The following is a 19,222-nucleotide window of genomic DNA, read 5'->3' on the forward strand; positions in this document are numbered from 1 at the left end:
TTTATTGTTGTTCTGACTATATACTTAAACATCTTTAAATTGAATCTAGAACATCTAATGCTTACAAAGCTACATGTCTTACAAATATTTTAAAAAGAAAACCAAACTGTAAATTAATATTACAAAATTAGTATGAACCATCAAAATTATGCATAAACATCCTTGCATTTTGTGTTTTGTATAGTTAATGAATGTCTAATAAAAATATTCAATTTGAAAGAGAGAGTGTGGGCTTTTAACCAGTGTAATCATGACTTTCACTGTGTATGATCTGTACTACAGTATGCACTGGAAATCATTTCAGGAACAAAAACGCCAAGTTCACTTCAGTACAGCATAATGCAGTCCCTGGCTTATAGAACCTAACTTCCATGTTACACGGCAGCACCTCTGTAGCAACAAATATCTTGTAAGTATTATTTTAAAAGAATATATATAATAGTTGGTGATCCATCCATCCATTTTCTAACTGCTTTTTCCAATTCAGTGTTGCAGGAGAGCCGGAGCCTATCCCAGCAAGCAACAGGCGCAACGGGACACTGGAGGGTCCATTGCAGGGTACACACACAGACAGACACCCAGACTAATTTTCCCAGAAGACAATTAACCTACCAGTATGTCTTTATACTGTGAGAGGAGACCAGAGCACCTGGAGGAAACCCACACAAACATGCAAACTCCATGCAAATAGCACGCCAGGTCTGGGATTGAACTCGAAGACCCAGAGCTGCAAGGACGCATTACAAACCACTGCACTTGCTGCTCATATTAGGTGATAAGAGTGCAAATTCATATGACTGTAAACATTACAGTCTGATATTACCTGAACACACTGAGAGACCACACCCAGAATTACCCTAGACACCTATTTAGTGCTTGGCATTAAATACATAACAAAAAACATATACAGTATATATGTTGTTTTCATTACAATTAACAGCCACAATGGACCACCCAGTTTCAGGGAACTCTCAGTACCCGTCTGAGAAAAAAAGGCTTTGTCAAGTGTTACTCACAGCCTGTCTTCCCATTACATCAGATATGTGGCAGGGATGTTTACATAACAACCGTATCAACATTTTCCTGCTTGGCCAGACATCCCTTGCCTGCTTCCTAAAGCTTGCACGCCTAGTCCTGCGGAGCCCTAAGTCTGAGAGGCAGGCGGCATCAGTAGAACAACACAACCCAGTGAGCTTGCAATCCAGAGCCCATTGCCGCCATATTACCCAGGCTTTGACAGGGGCCACCAAGACCCTCATCCACACTCAGTGCTGCCGGATCGCCAATATATTATCCTTCTTATATTATCACGAAGCTATTAATAATCATAACAGGAACAGGATTTCATCGAGACTTCAGACACCTATCAAATCACACATCTGTCACTTGATCACCATTTCTGTTTACCAGAGATTGTTTGTATTTATCCAATAAAAAAGCCACAAACAAATACTAGACTTTGCTGCAGGTGAAGTGTTGGGATGGAGGTCATAATTCCAATGTGAACCAAACCCTTCTTAATATACACCTTGCCTACTTTAGAGGATTACCATTTTTACCTCCTGAACCGTATGTCAGTAAAAGGTCATAGCAACACTTAATAGTCCGGCCTTTTTTCATATTTAATTGTATACATTATCTGACAACTTGACATTATTTTCATTACAGCCTTTTAAAACAGATTAACTGCAGATGTTAAAGATGCAAATTTTAAACTTAAAAGAATTATGGAATGTAAGATCGATTAGAAAGGGACTGTAAAATTACTATTAGGTGACAACCAAGGCATAGGATTTTAAATTTAATAAGTGCTAATCTATAAATATAGGGGCAGACCTTTGTGTACACACTGCCTCATACTGTACGTACATATGGTATATACACTACATACATAATACATTACACTGTAATTAAAACACCAGATTATACTGAAGCTGTGTACTGTACATATTCTTTATATAAAACTTAATCTAATTTGATAAATATTCTATGAGTGTTTAATATTAGTAATCAAAAACTAATTTCTCACTTAAAATTCCAATCAGTAAATCATAAGATGTACTAATTACACAGCCTACAAATAGATCTGCACTTCAACAATAAACGTAGTATAGTGAAATCCATCAGCTTAATTAGTATTTTACATGTGCTGTAATTATAAGTGAGGAAATGCTACATTAATGAACGTAAAAGTTGCCAGTAAATTACCTTGTAGCTATTATCAATTTCCCAAGCTACTGGTCCTTAAGATAACCCTCTCCCTGTGGTCCTTCCTGTAATTTTTCTCTGCCTGATAAACATGATGATTAAAAAGCGCACAGTGTAAACCTTTGATACTTTTTAAATTAAATCCATGCCCTGCCTAAGGGCTAAGGCTGATTTCTACTAAATGTGTCAGCTAATCAGATAAAAAAAAATGATCAGCAACCAAAAGAAACAGCAGCCCTAGGCACAGTTGGGGACAGGGGAAAACAGAGCAGAGACACTTCAACAAGACCTCTGCTGTATCCAGGTCCCTTCTTTCACAGAATCGAGATGTATGACCTTACGTGATACATCACAAAGTACGCATGAAAACAATTTTACAGTTTTTAAATGAACTCATTTTTAAAGTTTTATCTGCAGTAAGTTACAAAGAAGGAGTGAATGTTCTTCAGTGACGCTTGGCAAATGCATGTACTGGTACTTTTGAAAAAGGCACTCAAAATGAAAAAAAAAAACATTCCTATGCTGTGCCAAAGGGATATAAAGATCTTTGTTTGTCGTAGTATAAAACAATCCATTGTGTATTTGACTTTTATTTGGGAACTGGCAAAATGGCAAAATATTACATGTGAAAACGTAATGATTTATTATTAAAACAGCTTTAATAATGTTACATTAGCAGAAATAGGCAGGCTTCATGTTACAAAGAGAGAGAGAATCTCAAAAATATATATGTATGCTGTGTGCCGTCACAGGACAGGCATAGTAACTGGATGCAGTACTTGACATACACCCTAAAAAGACTGTTTACCATTCAGACATCCTGTTTAGAAATCTCTCTGTCCATCTCTCTGATACATGACTACTTCAAAACGCTTCCACTGCTGATTAGGCACATGCCAAGTTAATCATGTTAATCATTATAACAATTGGCATATCTGTCAACAAGTATTTACGTGACTAATGATCATGAAAGCCCTCCAAGGTATCACCTTTCAAAAGCAGAAACTCGAAACTGGTTTAAAGTAATAACTGCTTGTACATCTTGAAAACAAAAGGCTTCATCTTTATCTAAGACATCTACATTAAATAAAAACAGTTCAGGAACCATACATGCACCTTTATTAGAAATACGTATGACATTTGCCTTTGGTAAGTAAGAGACCACTCTTAATAAGGATCAGAACATAAACGTGTAGTCCTTGTAGAGATATGGTTTCATAGCAAGGATAACCTCTCCTGTGGGAATTTCCTTTCTGAATGCACAACTAAACTGCAGGGGGGGAAAACTTTAGGCAACTACGATTATAGTCCATTGCTTATAGGTAATTCTTCTAGGAATTAACGTTTACAACTGCCTTCAAACAAACTGGATCATTCCACTTTAAAGTTGGAAGGAGAGACCCTGCACACCATAATAACAACAAAAAGACCTTTATGTTTTTTACTTTGGAGAAAGAGAAGCAGACAAAGCACGTAAGTGTACTGCGGGAGAAATAATTTTTTAAAATGCACCCTTTGATAGGAACAATGTCAGTTTTATAGGCTTTGGGCCCAAGTATTAAATAATCATTGGAAAGCCACCATCAGAAGCTGCCATCGAATTGCACAGCACTCCAAAGCAGAGAAAAATACACTCACTCCACTCTCTTGGTGTACATTATAATTTCTTGACCATTTATAAAAAGAATGTATTAACTTTAGGCTTTGGAACAGGTTATTCTTGGTTCTATTCATATTATTATAATTGCCAAGAGACGTTGAAAAGAGAGAACAGAGTCTAATGTTACTTTCTTATGGGCAATTTGGACACTTGAGCTACTAAGATTTCACAAATTCTAGAAATATTTTTCCATTCTCTATAGAAAACTGCAAGAGAAATAACTGTTTGGGCTGTGAATGCATAAATCTAGAAAACGGCTATCTCAGGAACATATTAGCTCCCTTTACATGACCCTATAAAAATAAATCTTGATCATATTTCAAACTACTTGAAGTTTTTATCTTAAAGTTTCATAGCTGGTTAACACCTTTAGAATGATGCATCTCAGGCCATGGCAAAACAGGCTTTTAATGAAAAGGTCATGATTAATAAGGGAGCATCTCATAAGAGATTACTCATGATAAGATTCACTTATGACATTTGGATATCTATAAATGTGTACGTACAGGCTAATGTCAGCTTTATGGTAGAGTGAATAAGGAAAGTGATGTAAAAGCAATGATAAAAGTAATGTTCTTCATGAAAGAGATACAGTACCACCTTATTAGTAACTTAATAGGATATATTATGAGACGGCAAGCCAAACAAGCTAAAGCCCATGTGATTCAAATTGGTCTCTTTCATGTTTGGCAAAGATGACTTGTCTGAAAGGTAATTCCTCAGTTTTAAACATTTAAATTAAATAATTAAATGGCAAGGTATTAAATAACCATTGTTCTTTTCTTGCAAGAATTACAAAAATAGTACTAAATATATCTCAACAACAAAACATCTAAAACATTGACAGTTTAATAAAGACTTACTTAAGTTACATGATTAAAAGATTAGTATCTCATTGTCCGACGTTTCCAGTATTTAAAGTCATTTTAGTCTAACTCCTGAAAAAAACTGAGAACAGTATACAGTGAAGTGAGAAAGTCGTCACTTGCCTTTCAGGGGACACAAAGCCTCAAAGCCCAGACTAAACAAAAGCAAAAGCTCTGTGTCTTTCACAATTTGCCACATCTTTCCAACATTAGACGGGAAAGACATTAATGAAAATATATTGTTCACTGGACCAGGCCTCTTAAATCCTCTGCTGTATCAATGGAAGTACTTAGTTTCATAAAGTCATTAACCTCTGTTACTAATTGTTCAATTCATTAAATTAAGCTACTTGCATGAAAATAGATTTATGTACTTGACAATATAAAGAAGTCATCCGTTAAACAGAGAACCCAAACTTGAAAAGTACTGTATAAAGTTAATTCTGGTAATCTACAGTACATTCCAGTGCAGTTCCTGATACATTCTATTGTTATATTATTTCTACTTTATATAAACACGTGGACATAATATATAACAAATAATAATCAGGAATAATAAGTATTTCAAGAATAAATTTGATTTAAAGTAAATATCTATCATTAAACAGAAATGCATAATCACCTAGTTATATTAATAATTTATGGCCCCTATTCATTTCTTCCTTTTAAAGGTCATAGTTAGAAAAACAACTAAATTGATTAACCTACACTGTATTCTCAATCACATTTTATGTAATTCATTTAATTCACATAATGGATCAAATACAGTTTCACAAAACAAACCTTGAGTCACAGACAAAAAAACACAAAGCAAATAAGCACATTCTAAGTATCTTTTTAAACCTCTTTGGTTTAGTCTCTCATTCGAAAATAAATCCTCATTATTTGGTACATACAGTATATTTCTATATATAGCAAATATTATTCAATTATGTTACATTTATGCTACAGTACTTAATCATTGTACGAAATACCCTTAAACTTTTATTTTCTTTTTAAAGTTCTCTAACTGTGCTTTGAATTGAAGATGCTTTGGGTAATGATTTGCAGTGATCATAAAATAGTGCATTACTAAAACATTAAATTGGATCATACAATATTATGACTGTGCACAACGATTGTGAAGCCAAATTAATTAATCTGTAAAATGAATGACACTGTGCTTAAGGGCATAACACTGTCATCTGTGATGGCCCTAAAACCTCCAGCAAATGACTTAGCACAATATGATTTTAACAGTCCTCCTGTTACATTAACCGTCTGAAATATCATAGTTCTATTTCTCTTCTTCTTTGTAATACTGAATACATGGACCCCTGTTGTTTCAATATGCACCAAGTCAATTTTTTTTATTAGTAAAATTCCAAACGTTCAAGAGCAGATATACAACGGTATGTCAAGGAAACTCATCATCAATGACATGATGCGAGTCTTGGCCGTGGCATAAATACAGAATTATGATTTTTCTCTTCATGTCGTGTTTAAGTTTGAAATTTAGGGAAGAAAGCTTTGGAAAAGGTTATTAATAGACGGGCATTTTCTTCTGTGTGGCTGCGGCAGCCCACATCATGACTCACCCATGCATCATTTTTATGGCACAGGAGGAGGAAAAAGCTGAAAAGCAGTACAAGGAGCATTGAAAACTACAAATAAAACAGATCATCCAGAGCAACTTAAATTGTATTAGAAAACCAGAATACAAAAGCATTCTGCAGGTGGATTAGTGTAGATATGACATTCGACTGGAAATGCAAATGTCCCGTTTGACCACAGTTGCTTAAAGAATGGCCTCTAACCAAACGGGCACTGAGCTTCAATGCAGAGCCAAAAGATCACAGCATGGTTTTAATCTAGCACTGCAGAATTTGTCAGATCTGCTCACTAAAGGTGATAACGTTAGGAGCTCATCAGATCACGACAGTGGTACAGCTGCAGCTGGAACACAGGGAGGAATCGGCAACAGCAGCAGCTACTGTAGTAACTGATCTTCACAAACACAAACCCATTCCTAGTTTTGCACATACTGAGGACGTTCAACAAGCCAGGTTACTTGCTGTGCCTCTTTTGTTCTATACCACCACATCTATCACATCTGTCACTCTATCAAGGAATAATTGTCAGATATGCAGACCCTAACTGCAAATTCCATTTTGATATGACCGAAAGAGTTGTGTAAACCATGACCACACATAATAAGAAAGGTCACTGATGTCCTTGTATGGACCCCTGGTTGGAAGAAAGCTTCACCTGGCTTTCTTTCATTCTTGTTCAGTGGATGTTGGTATTGGAAATTCTGCTTTCTAATGTCTGATGGTATGTTTTTCTATTATCAATAGTAACTCACTACACTTGCTTTACCCATGAAATGCACTTCTCAAAGGAGCCATGACTACGTTCTCCATTCTTTAGACTGGTAGATGGCTTCTCCACTTGGTGCCTATTGGGAATTGTATACACTGTTTTTGAACAAATGATTTGTCTTTTCTTGTCTCTTTGCTAAATAAAATATATCATTCGCATTTTCCTCAAAATTCAAAACTAAAATATATTCATCCCTTTAGTATTGCGCCAGATCACATCAAGAGGTGCTCACCTTTATAACACGTTGGTCATAAATGTTGAAAAGCTTTTTTGCAGTATGAAATAAAAAAAAGACTCCACTGTGTTGCAGCAAATGATCAAAAAGCAGAACAAAGCACATTCATTCTTAAGGATAGTACCCCAAGAAATTCTAAAGCAACCTGTTTTTGGAATATTTAATGCAAATAACTGCAAGCTATGTCTACAATTCATGTTAGTGGCTGGGTTTGTAAAATCTCAACTCTGTGGAACAATGTACAGCTAGTGGTACATGTGCCCTTGGCAAGCAGAGATAAGGCTATCTATTTCCATCATCGCTAAACACGATTGAGCAAAGTACATTAAGCAGAAAAACACAAACAAATTACAAAGGCTTTAGGCAAGGCTCTTTATCTAATGTTTGTGGGACTGTTAGCATTTGAGGGAAATGTTTCTGTGTCTAATAGATCCTGTCTCGGCACTCCACACCAAGAGAAAACAATACACTGCCAGTTAATCTGTAACATCATGCTATCCTTATCCATGATAAACAATTCAAAAACGTACCCATTTACTCCACTGGTTTAGATTCACACCCTGACCCTGACATGAAATGACAACTTCATTTCTTTTAACCTTGATAAGTGGGAATTGTGTATTCACTGCTTGCAAAGACAAAATTGAAAAACTGTCTAAATCTTCAAGGGCAGAAATACAAAGTGCATCATTTTAGTATGAAGAACAATATGCTGCATTAAAACAGTGATAAAACGAATTCTAACAATAAACCCTGCTTTGATCATGCTCCAAAACATCCTCATACGAAGAAGGGAGGAGATTATTGGAACAAAGTTTCATGGACCAGTTAAGACAAAGTAACCTTTACCAAAGTGACAGAAAGTTATTAATGTCTGGAGAAAGAAAGTAACTATAGGTGCTCCAAAGAACACCACATCTGTGAAGAATGATGCAGGTAATCTCCTTACAAGCTGGAATTGACTCACTCATCTTTATGGATGATGTCAGTAAGAACGGCAGCAGAGGGGTGCATTTTTGAAGTTTACAGAAACATTTTGCCTGCTTATGAAGAGGAAACAGGCTTCAATAAGTACTGGGCGGCACTTCACCATGCAGCATGACAATAATCCAAAACATATGGCCAATGCAACCAAGGAGTTCATCAGGAGAACAAAGTGGAAAATCTTAGACTGGCCAAGTCAATCTCAGATTCAAATCCGACTGAGCAAATATTTTACATGCTGAAGAAACACTGAAATCAGAATATGGCAAGAATAGGCAAGAACTCAAAAGTGGCTGCAGCAAAGCTTCCCAAATGATTACAGAAAGAGTTTGGTAAGCTCAATAGGTTGCAGACTTCATGCAGTTATTGCCTCCAAGGGATATGCAACCAAATACAGGTTTTACATTCTGTAATTTATATAAAGTGAATTTGTTCCAGGGTTTATGGTCACTTGAAATTACTAGGTTGAACACAATGTATGCTTTGTTCTATTACGATCAAACAAATGCATGCAATTAGCAAAAAATAAAAGGCATAATATCCTGAACATATTATTCATATTAATATCATGGTCACAAAATCATTTTTTTTGCACAAATAGGAATACAAGTAGAGTAGTAGAAGGAGCTACTAAATGTAATTGTAATGGATTACTTTTAAGTACCTACTGTATCTCCAGAACTGTATACTGATGCCAGTTCTTTACTCATTGTCTTTACTATTTACTACTATTACTACTTTACTATTATTATAGATGCATAAATGTATGATGGTCATGCCCTACCATAGCTATTACCTACAGTATAACCATTTACAGTAATAATAATTATGTCCCTGTTATCAGCTCCATATATAGGAGACATATGAAATAATGAGCTCAAACCAACAAAAAGTACACCAAAGGACATACAATTCTATGACTCCCAAGCATGAATGAGTTAAACAAAGACCCAATTTAATATAGACTTTATTATTAACTGCTGCAACTGCTGAGAAGGGCCACATCCACCACTGCATCATGTCAGCATTACATCAGGTAAAGTGTACAACTTCATTCCGCAGTACTAAACAAACTCTTCATTTTTTTCACAAACATGTATAATTTAAATAAAAACAAGATAAGGACAATTAAATGAATCTTATGAAGTGGAATGTGATACATCTGTACCATTCGCAATTATATGTATATCTGAAAAATGAGAAGGGCACTTTGTTCAGAGATAAAAACAAGCAGTGGGCCAACCACATTACTGTTATCACGTAGCTATTACTAACTATGCCAGGGATTCAATAACATGAGTAGCTGCGCAAGCATAGGCTTCCCTCTGTGGTACTATGAACAGCCAGAATAGGAGGGAAAACAAAGGTTCTTGTTTTAGCCTGACAGCGGAAGGAGATGCAAAATTGTTATCTTGTAACAAAAGACCCTTGACCTGCCTGACAGAACATCACTAGTGCACATGCCATTCTGTCCCTTTCCTTTCAGAGAAAGAGAAAAGCAATGAAAAATGAAACTTGCGTCAACTGCAAAAGAAAAAACACTCAAAACATTTTAAATAACCAATGGCATCCTTTTACTGCCTGGATGTTAGGGTTGTATTCAGTATAAAAAAATACAATAGGCACACAAGGTGTTCAGCAGTCCAAAGAGTATGCACTTTTTTCCTACAGGCAGATAAGTGAAAGTTTATAGAACGAGCACAACACTTTATTCATTTAATTTCTTGGTTAAATGGTTGGTTTAATGTTGATGTCTTATTCACAAAATATTCATATTATATCAAATATACATCTCAGGTTGAGAAATAAAGATGTCCCCATAACATGATTGTTAATCAAGCTCCTTTAAACATCATCAAATTGAAATAAAAAAATGATTTTTGTAATGTTAAAAATACAAAAACCCCACAAGTTTCATTTTTTATGCAATTTGTTCCATAAAGCTATCTAGTTACCTTTCACATTGTGGGTTCCAACAACATCATAACAATATAAAAATAGGTATTCAGATGTTGTTTTGTACAGAAAGCATTAATAATGGTGTAACCACCTAAGAAGTCCTGTTTAAACATCTTACTCTACTGTATGTTCCACTACTATGGTGTCTTTTCTTTATGAGCCAGAACAGCCTAAAGGCATTCCCATCTGTCCCAAAACTTCTTAAAAATACCTTCAGATAACCACACTCTTTGCTTCAAATTCATTTTCATGTAAACACGCTCTCCTTTGAAGTGCATTACTAGTGTTTTTCTGATTAGATGTACTGACACAGCAGGGAAGCGCATAGCTTCTGTACTATTTATCAAGGGCTTTGCGCAAAAACGCTATATATTTTACTTATAAATAAGGTTTTGATCTAGTGTTTTAATTATGCAACCATGTTGGTTACTGCAGAGTTACTTTTTCTTGTATAAGACACATTGATTTTTTAGATATCCATGCATCTAAAATGGACGTGTGCTTTTCGTCTGTAAGCTCCTTACATAAACTACAGTATTTTAATATGCACACTACTGTACTGTAGACTACATTTTATAATAAGTGCTGTTTAATCTGCTCACGGGTTGACCATTTCGTTGGACAGTTCTGTTTAGTCCTCTTCTGTTTAGTTGTTTTGCTTTGTGTTTAGAACCAGTTTAACTTTTTTCTTTAATGCTCCCATACCTAAACCTCTAGAGCTATTCCAGTGCTTTCGAAAATCAGCCAAAACAGCATTGAATTTTTTCTGTTTAGGCTCATGTCAAGCTAATTTTCACTGGTGCACTGAACTCTCAATTGCTTTTCTTTAATACAAGTTAAAACATTAAATGTTTTGCATAGGCAATATTAGGTTTTCAAATATTGCCCATATCAAACCAAAATTTCAAACCTATTGTGGAGCTCACACATGCATCCTATGGAAAGGTACAAGGAAATAGTGGATCTGGAACCACAGCTTTCATTTAACTTCAGCTTGAATTCAGGTAAGACTCTAAAATCTAAATCGCCTACATTGAAGAGCCACTTTCAGAATATTGTCTTTCTTTTATATCACTTCTGAAGTGCTCTAATCACTGAACATTAAGAAAACCTTAGCACTACTCAGCAGGGGGAAATCTCACAGCTATCGAGGACTTGACAGTCATGTGTTACTGGGGTCAGACAACTGATCAGGCTTGACTAGCACGTTTATCAGAAATTGTCCATACTGGTATGTGAGTCATCATGTCATTTTTCTGTCAACCGTTATTTGTAAGAAGATTAATAGCATATATGTATTCATGAATGAGAAACCCTATCTCTTTTAATTAACTTAAAATGGTATATTCAAAGTTTAACTGTTTTCAATTCAAGAGAATATGTATGTCATTTAATTCAATGCTGTTGCATAAAAACTGTGTATGTTATTGTGGATGAACTACATATGTTGTTCATGTCTTCTGTAATGTCTTAAATTGTTTTCATATACTCTATTTCAGAGAATTGTTTTATGCTATTTACAGCAATAATGTGGTTTTATTAGAACCTGGCAGTTTAGTTCTATAGCTTGTGTTTAAGTTCACTCAGAGATCACATATTTGTAAGAAGAGTGACAACAATTTACACTTATTCTTATAGAAAAAAAAAGTTAGTATTTAATTCATATAGCCGATGCCTCTATAAAGGTGACTTACTTTGAAATTAATCAATGAAAGCACAATTCTCATTTGTGCTGCAAAATAACCTCATTAAACCTGGAATAAAATATGAACATATTAAAGATTTCACTGTCTCTGTATACACGTCAAGGGGAATTCAAATTGTCCCACTGTAGCAATTTACTTTTAAATGATATTCAAAGTTAGAACATGCTAAAGGCTTCTGAGATATGTGCTTTTTTTCATTTAACTTAAATTAACCTTGATATTCATCTCATCTGCTATATTTTAAAGAGCAGATGAACATCTTATTCTGAGTTTGCTTAATGTACATAACTCCAGGATTTATGAAAATTGGTTTTATTACACATTTTTTTCCGGCGTGAGTTCAGGGGTTCTCAATTAAAAATTAGACAAATTTAAAAAAGAAGCAAAAAGAGAGCAAGCAGACAGACAACTATTCATAATTAGGCACAGCAAATCACTCAAAAACTAAGCTGGAATGCATTATTATTTACATGTGTCTATTAACACAAATAAAAAACAGCAATCTCTAAAGTCATAAGTTTCTTCAATGATTTTGGAGGATTAGGCCTACATTAAAAGAACAAAAGAGCTCTCTCCTAACAAAACACTTTTTTTTTCTTTCAAAGGTCAAGTTCAAAGATCAACTTCATCTGGAGACTAGCAGGGGACTGCATGGTTTGTATCATTCTCAGATTACACAGATCAAAGGCTGATATTCACCCAAAATTACTACTGGGTATTGGAAAATAGTCTGAGGCATTTAAAGACTTTCACAATTTAGTGCTCCACATTAGAAAATGGAATAAAGATAGATGTATTTTTTATTGCTTTATTTTTTTAAATAACTAAAACATATATTACTTCAAAGAGCATTCTTGAATATAGTTTTACATTGTAAAAAGCCTGAAGTAAATCTCAACTGTTTTACAGAAAAGACCATAGGTGGCACTATTGCCTCACAATCAGAGACAAGTTTTGTAAGTTCAACAGCCACAACAACATCTGAACAAATAATGTATATAAGATATTTTTTGTGCCGTACTTCAAGAACTATAAGTAAAGAGATGGGAAAAAATTAATTAATTCTGCTGGGATGAATCTTTAAAAAATCACACCTCCTGAATAGATCATGAGTGGTGTTAAAGTATTCATTTTGTGTGAAGAAATAGCTGATTAACCCATATTGTTCTTAATTGAAGTTGATAATTTTTCTCAGTAAATTGAACACAAAGCAGACATAACAAAAGAAATTCTGAATTGTTGTGTGGGTAGATTTTCTTAACCAACACTATTTAAGAACTATGCATAAAACACTAAGCACCAAAAGCTTGGGTACATTTTCTTTATGAAAACTTTAAAAAATACATTTATAAAAAGTGTTGTGGTCTTTGCCAAACAAACAAAAAAAAACCTTTACAAGGTTCGGTAAGCTGTGCTAACTAAAAAGAAATATACAAATAAAGCAGCAAAACTCGGTCGACCCCATCTTCCAGCATTTAAGCTTCAAACAGGAAAAGATCAACCCCCAATTAGTAAACTTTATTTTTCAAACAGGAAAAGCGCTGAAGGGAATAAGTAAAACTGGAAACTCATACTTCTCATTTTGCCATCTCACTGATAAAGGGAGGAAATGTGTGTTTATCAAACTCTGCTGCAAGTGCACAGTTCACTGTGAGCATTGTAAACAGCGCGGAGGCTGCCTATCTCCTAGGCCGTGAGAGACACTCCCAAGTCCCACAACTTGCTACTTAGCAGGAGAGGTCATGTCGGTGATGCCCTGGAAATGGGAAATTAGGAAAACCTGGCAATCACAGGGTCCAAAGCTGATCAGGGAAAGGAAAAAAAGCCCTGAGGCTTGTTCACCATCCTTCACCGCCAGCCAGCCTGTCTCTGTTCATTCTGGATTACCACAACAGGACCAAGTCTGAATGAACACATTTTCACACACCTACAGGGGGAACACAGCTTTTTTCTGTTTACATGATTTCAGACAATTTCTCATGGAAAGCGAAAACCTCTGAAAATTTTATGTTGTTTGTGTGAGAAGAAACCCGGGGTATATTTTATTTAATGTAGTGGGCAGCAGTTTTCTTTGACACAAAACCCCTCTTTTCTTGGAAGTGTGCTCACAAGCAGCTTACTCCCAGCTGCAAGTTATCAGGTGAGCAGTGCCAGGAGTGTTTAATATACTTTAAAACCTGACAGAAATCCGTCAAACAGACAAAACCAACACAATTCTTATAAATTATTTGGTATGAATTGATATTTTCTTGTGGCACAAGCAAACAATTTCTATAAAATATAAATTAAAAAGGATTAAAATTACTTGGATGTCATTTCTTATTTTTATACTTAACAGACAGACTTAAACATGGAGGAAATTCATTACTGGGCCAGTTCATCTGAAAGTTGTCAAGGCTGGAAGTTATTTTTCATTTAGTGTAAAGGGCACTTGGGCTGTATAACAGAAATACCAGGTGTTTAATGTCTACAGATGTGCTTTTTTAGAATCTCACATGAAAGATTCAGTGGCAGAAAAATAATAAACAAGCATACTTTGCTTTCATTATGATGTAAAATACTGCTTCCTAAGAAGTTCCAGTTACTTTCTGACGTAAACAAATACAACAATTGTAATTTTCTCTTTCTCTGGAGTTCTCTTGTATTATTGCAATTTAGACGTACAGTACATCTTCACAATCAAGCTGGTCTATATTTTTTTTCTGTCAAAATTAGTTTCCAAACACTGATAGTTTCATAACTATGTCGTAAAGTGAATGTTTTGATGTTTTTAATTATTCAATGCTATATATTTTTTAAACACTCCGATATCTGAAAGTGTTAAGTAATGTGGTTTAAAGGGAGTTCAATTTGAAAAGATAATAACACTGGAAATAGTTCTTTAATACCAAGATATCACAAAGTAATTAGTTTTCAGTCCTCAAATGTAATAAAAAAAAGTATTGTTGCACAATTTTAAATACATCACCGCCTTCATTGAATAAAAAATGTATAGGTATAAAATAGTGTAAAACAAAATTTAAAAATTTCAAAAATTAAAAATGCAGTCCACCAGCAAGACTCTAATCAGACTATTTTGTTGTGGTGTTAATGCTAAACTTTGGGTGACTTTATGGAGCATTCCTCGTGCAGAAGTAAATTTGGTAAATTCAGAATTCAAAGGGATTATTCCACCAGAAATCATCAGAGAAAAAAAACAATTTTTCTGTCCCAAAACACTGCTGCATTGCACATAAAGTGATTTTTTCTAACATTTCTTTCTTGCATTTGCTTTGCAATTATATGAAACAGCAAGGTGAAACAAACTGAGCTAGAAAATGGGTAAACTGATCTCAAAACGTATAATTGCTCTTAACTTAAATGTCATTATTTGAAATCTCAATAAGAAGGTCCAGAAAAAACTATTAAATGCTACAAGACTGTGACAGTAACTTAAGTTTTACAATATGTGAATGAAGGCTGACATTTTCTGAACTGCAATAAGCTGTAATTGATAAGTATCAACTGATTGCTTAAGAAGGTAACCAAATACTATGCACATATACAACTAGAACCTATACTCTGTGACAATGAGGCATAGGGCCACATGTGCTACTACTGTACATACTGTACTTCATTCCATTTGTTGCAGAATTTGTCCATTTCAAGACTTTTACCAAGAAGCATACTGTGAATGCTTTCTCTTGGACAAACCCTTAATGCTTTCTCTTGGACAATCCTAATGCTAACCACAGATAGAATTATATTATCATAAATGATGTGAATACCTTTTCCCACCATGTAGTTTCAAGGAGAACTTCGGCAAGACACATGTTTTTATTTCTAACCTAGTGTCATTTCTAGTAAGCATAAACTGTCTTCATATAACCCAACATTTCTACAGAATTCTCAAGCATTTGATTATGGTCTATAAGGTGACCAGAAGAATGAAATAAAACTAGTTCTGAAAGAAAACTTTTGACTTTTTGTGATAACCCTGCTCAGACAAAGACTGTAAGTGTTTCAGTTTCTACAAAGCTCTACAGCAACTAGTTTAATAAAAATGCAGTTTCATCTTGATGCAGTAGTCTGATTGGTGATTTTGAGTGATTACCTACAGAGTTTTCAAGTAAGGACCACTGATTTTATCATTCTTACAAGTTGAGATTTTGAGGGTGAAAACTGACTTCAAATTGTCATTATAGGTCATTGTCTCACAGTTGGTCTAGGCCAACATATTTCCCAAATCAGAAAATCCAGTGATTCTTCATTTGTGGGGGGTATCTTAAATACATAAGAACATGCCCGTGGCTATATAACCTTGAAATATAACAAAATACAATATGTTTCAAAATGAAAACAACTTATTTTAGTAACAGTTAAATTAGTATCTTGAAAGACTTATAATGCATTCCATCTCTTAGAATACAACTAAAGGTTTTCTGCATACAGCCCTAATGTACAGCAATAACCCAAAGACAACTATAAATCTAATAATTGAAATATCCAAAGTTGAGTTGAACATTACACGGGAACTCTTGAGGGCAACAGTTTTGAGTTTCAAAACAATAAAACAAAAACAAGTTCTCTGAGTCAACAAGATACATATGAAAATATTTACTTTTTAAAAGGCTAATGTAAAAGTCCTGACTGCTAATGCACTATAGGTTATATAGAACATAGAATAAAATGTTTTTTGAAGACCCTGCACTACACGAATACATAATCACAACCTATGCATCTAAATGTTTTTTTTAGCTCCAGTATGATATACTAGCATGCAGTAAAGCAGACTGTAGAAAATGTATTAAGACTGTACTAGCAGTAATGGAAGTTTAAATGAGGACCTCTGTTCCATTACTCAGGTACAAAATAAGGTTTGATTGTGCATAACTTTAATCGTGTTCTCCACCTTGGAAGTAAAAAAAAACAATTAGTGATTACCTGAACAAGCTTCAATAAGTGGTATAGATCTTCAACTTCGTCCCCTTCACATTCAATATAATCCCTTCCAGTATCCAAACTTTCTCCTACAATAGTATGTCTGTAAAGTGGCAGGTCCATGGCCTCAGCATACAAGGCAACAGCTTGATGACCCACAGTCTGATACATATAGCTGTCTAATTCATCTATAGGACAAAAACAAGAAATAAGATACATAGCAAGCACTATGCAAAAAACAGGTAGTACCCAACTACAGATCCTCATTTGCCCATGATTACTGCAAATACTGTAAGGATAAAAATTAGCATTGAAATAACTGTCTACAAGATGTTATGCTTAACTGATTCACATGACAGTAACTTAATATTTTTAGCATTTTAGCATTATACTCTCTAAAATCATATACTACCATGTTGCTTTTATAGGTTATGAATTCACTATGACTGTAATAATATCACTTGTCCAAAAGTGAGAAAAAAGAATTTATAAATAAGGGGTGGGTATATATGAGGCTCACCTTTATTCTCAGCAGGCCGTAAATTGGCTAAAGCCACTATCTGATGTCCAGCAGCAACACACTGCATCATATTGTAGCAGCTGTCTTTCCCACCACTAAATAAAAAGTATACAAGTTATTTAAGAATGGTTAACCTGAAATCACCTGTTGTGCACCCTGAAAGATGCTGTTTGTGCAGGGAACAATAACTTGTTAAGTGTTTTAAAGGAGAGTTTAAACACTCTAAAGGCTTAAGAACGATGATATTCTGGTACAGAAGACGGTTTGAAAATGTTTGGTGTTATGGAATTGCCTGAAAACTAATGTGTACAGTACATGAAATGCTTTAAAAAAACAAAGACTCAACAGATGTTTGCATTTTTTACAAAGGAAGATGCATTTTTTTTACAAAGGAAAACTTATTTCCATAAAGTTTATCTTGTGTTATTTAAATGGTAAACCCTGCAGCTTGAGAAATAAAGATTTCCAGAAGACGATTTTGTTCATTCTTCTTCTAGCATTAAAAAACAGATGTAATGTTAAAACAATCGCTACAGTGCGTGCCTGTTGTTTATCATTCTATACTTCTGTGATGTAAAAAGTGTGGTAAATTAAAACTTTAAAACATATAACCAAATCTTTATATATGTAGTCTAGATATATAAATGGCATTTTCATCTTGATTTTACACTCTGGAGTTTGAAATCGTAATACAATACCTGCAATACCCAGTTCTTTCTTACAGAAAGGAGAAAATGTCATCGCACCTTAACAAAACCAATAATAACGGACATGTTTTATGTATTTTAAATGTAAATGTAATAGTAATAGTATTACTATTTGACTAATTCAGAAATGTCTTAAGAACTTTAAATTGACAGTAATGTATGTTACCTTATCAACGCGACTACTTTCATTTTCTGACTTGAACAGATATACTAAGAAATCCTTAGTATCCTGTCCAAATGTATCATTCCAAATAATGTACTAATATAAACCTACTACAGTCTGTCTTTCTACAGACACGATGCACTGGAACTCAGCACACAGCGCTTCACAGATTGAAGGGCAAAGACCCCTAATGCAGGTGTCCGACTGACTGCCGGATTAAAACCAAATCATAAAACAAGAAGTATATTTGTGAAAAAGAAAAATATTCTGCTTTTGTTAAATAATTAAAATTGTATCGTATAAAATACGTGTCACTATTTGTAGTTGTTCACGTTGTTTTAGTTTTAACATACTAGTTACACCGGGAAAAGAATCGAACAGCTATAAACTGAATTTAAAGGGAACTGCACTATTTACAGTCTTCACGGAAATGGTTTGAGAAGTACCGATAGCACTCTTTGAAACGTGGATAAATATTTATTGGTTTAATAATGTTTTTATGAAAGAGAACTGTCTACTCTAATTTCTGTTTATATAATTTCATGCAGTCTATTATATAATTATACCTCTTACATTTGCCCTATATTCGCTTTTTTGTCTTGCAAGATAAAATTAAAATATTTACCGGTAAAGAAAGTGGTATTTAATTTAATGTAAAACTCAGTAAACTATAGATACTTTTAAAATAACTGCTATCATCTGTAGCTAATCAACCTTAATAATGTAATGTGTTTTGTGCAATGAAAATTGGCAAGAGATATAGGAGTTACATATGACTTGAGATCTGAAACTGTAAAAGCAAACTTTTTTAACAGTAACACGGGCGTCAATACATAATCTAATGCAGTGTGATCAAAGATGTATGTTACTTTTTGCTCACCAAAACAAAGTTAATTTGTCCAACGTATATTGTCGTAATTAATAAACGTCGCG

General features: G+C 34.4%; 1 protein-coding gene across 6 annotated transcripts in view; it reads right to left on the minus strand.

Annotated features, from left to right (window-relative positions):
* The window catches only part of dph6 (diphthamine biosynthesis 6), a 77,841-nt gene extending 59,382 nt beyond the window's left edge, over positions 1-18,459 (minus strand). For all 6 annotated transcript variants that reach the window (XR_001478803.1, XM_015350893.2, XM_015350892.2 and 3 more), the window contains exons 1-3: positions 18,293-18,459; positions 17,420-17,514; positions 16,903-17,087 (exon numbers count right to left, since the gene is read on the minus strand). Coding sequence is in view for 5 of the 6 variants with exons in the window: in XM_015350893.2 (XP_015206379.1) it covers positions 16,903-17,087; positions 17,420-17,514; positions 18,293-18,315 (303 nt within the window). In the remaining variant the exon portion in view is untranslated. The remainder of the gene's footprint in view (positions 1-16,902; positions 17,088-17,419; positions 17,515-18,292) is intronic.
* Between the last annotated feature and the right edge of the window lie 763 nt (positions 18,460-19,222).

The sequence above is a fragment of the Lepisosteus oculatus genome, chromosome 8 (genome assembly GCF_040954835.1).
Source record: "Lepisosteus oculatus isolate fLepOcu1 chromosome 8, fLepOcu1.hap2, whole genome shotgun sequence".
Lineage (NCBI taxonomy): Eukaryota > Metazoa > Chordata > Actinopteri > Semionotiformes > Lepisosteidae > Lepisosteus > Lepisosteus oculatus.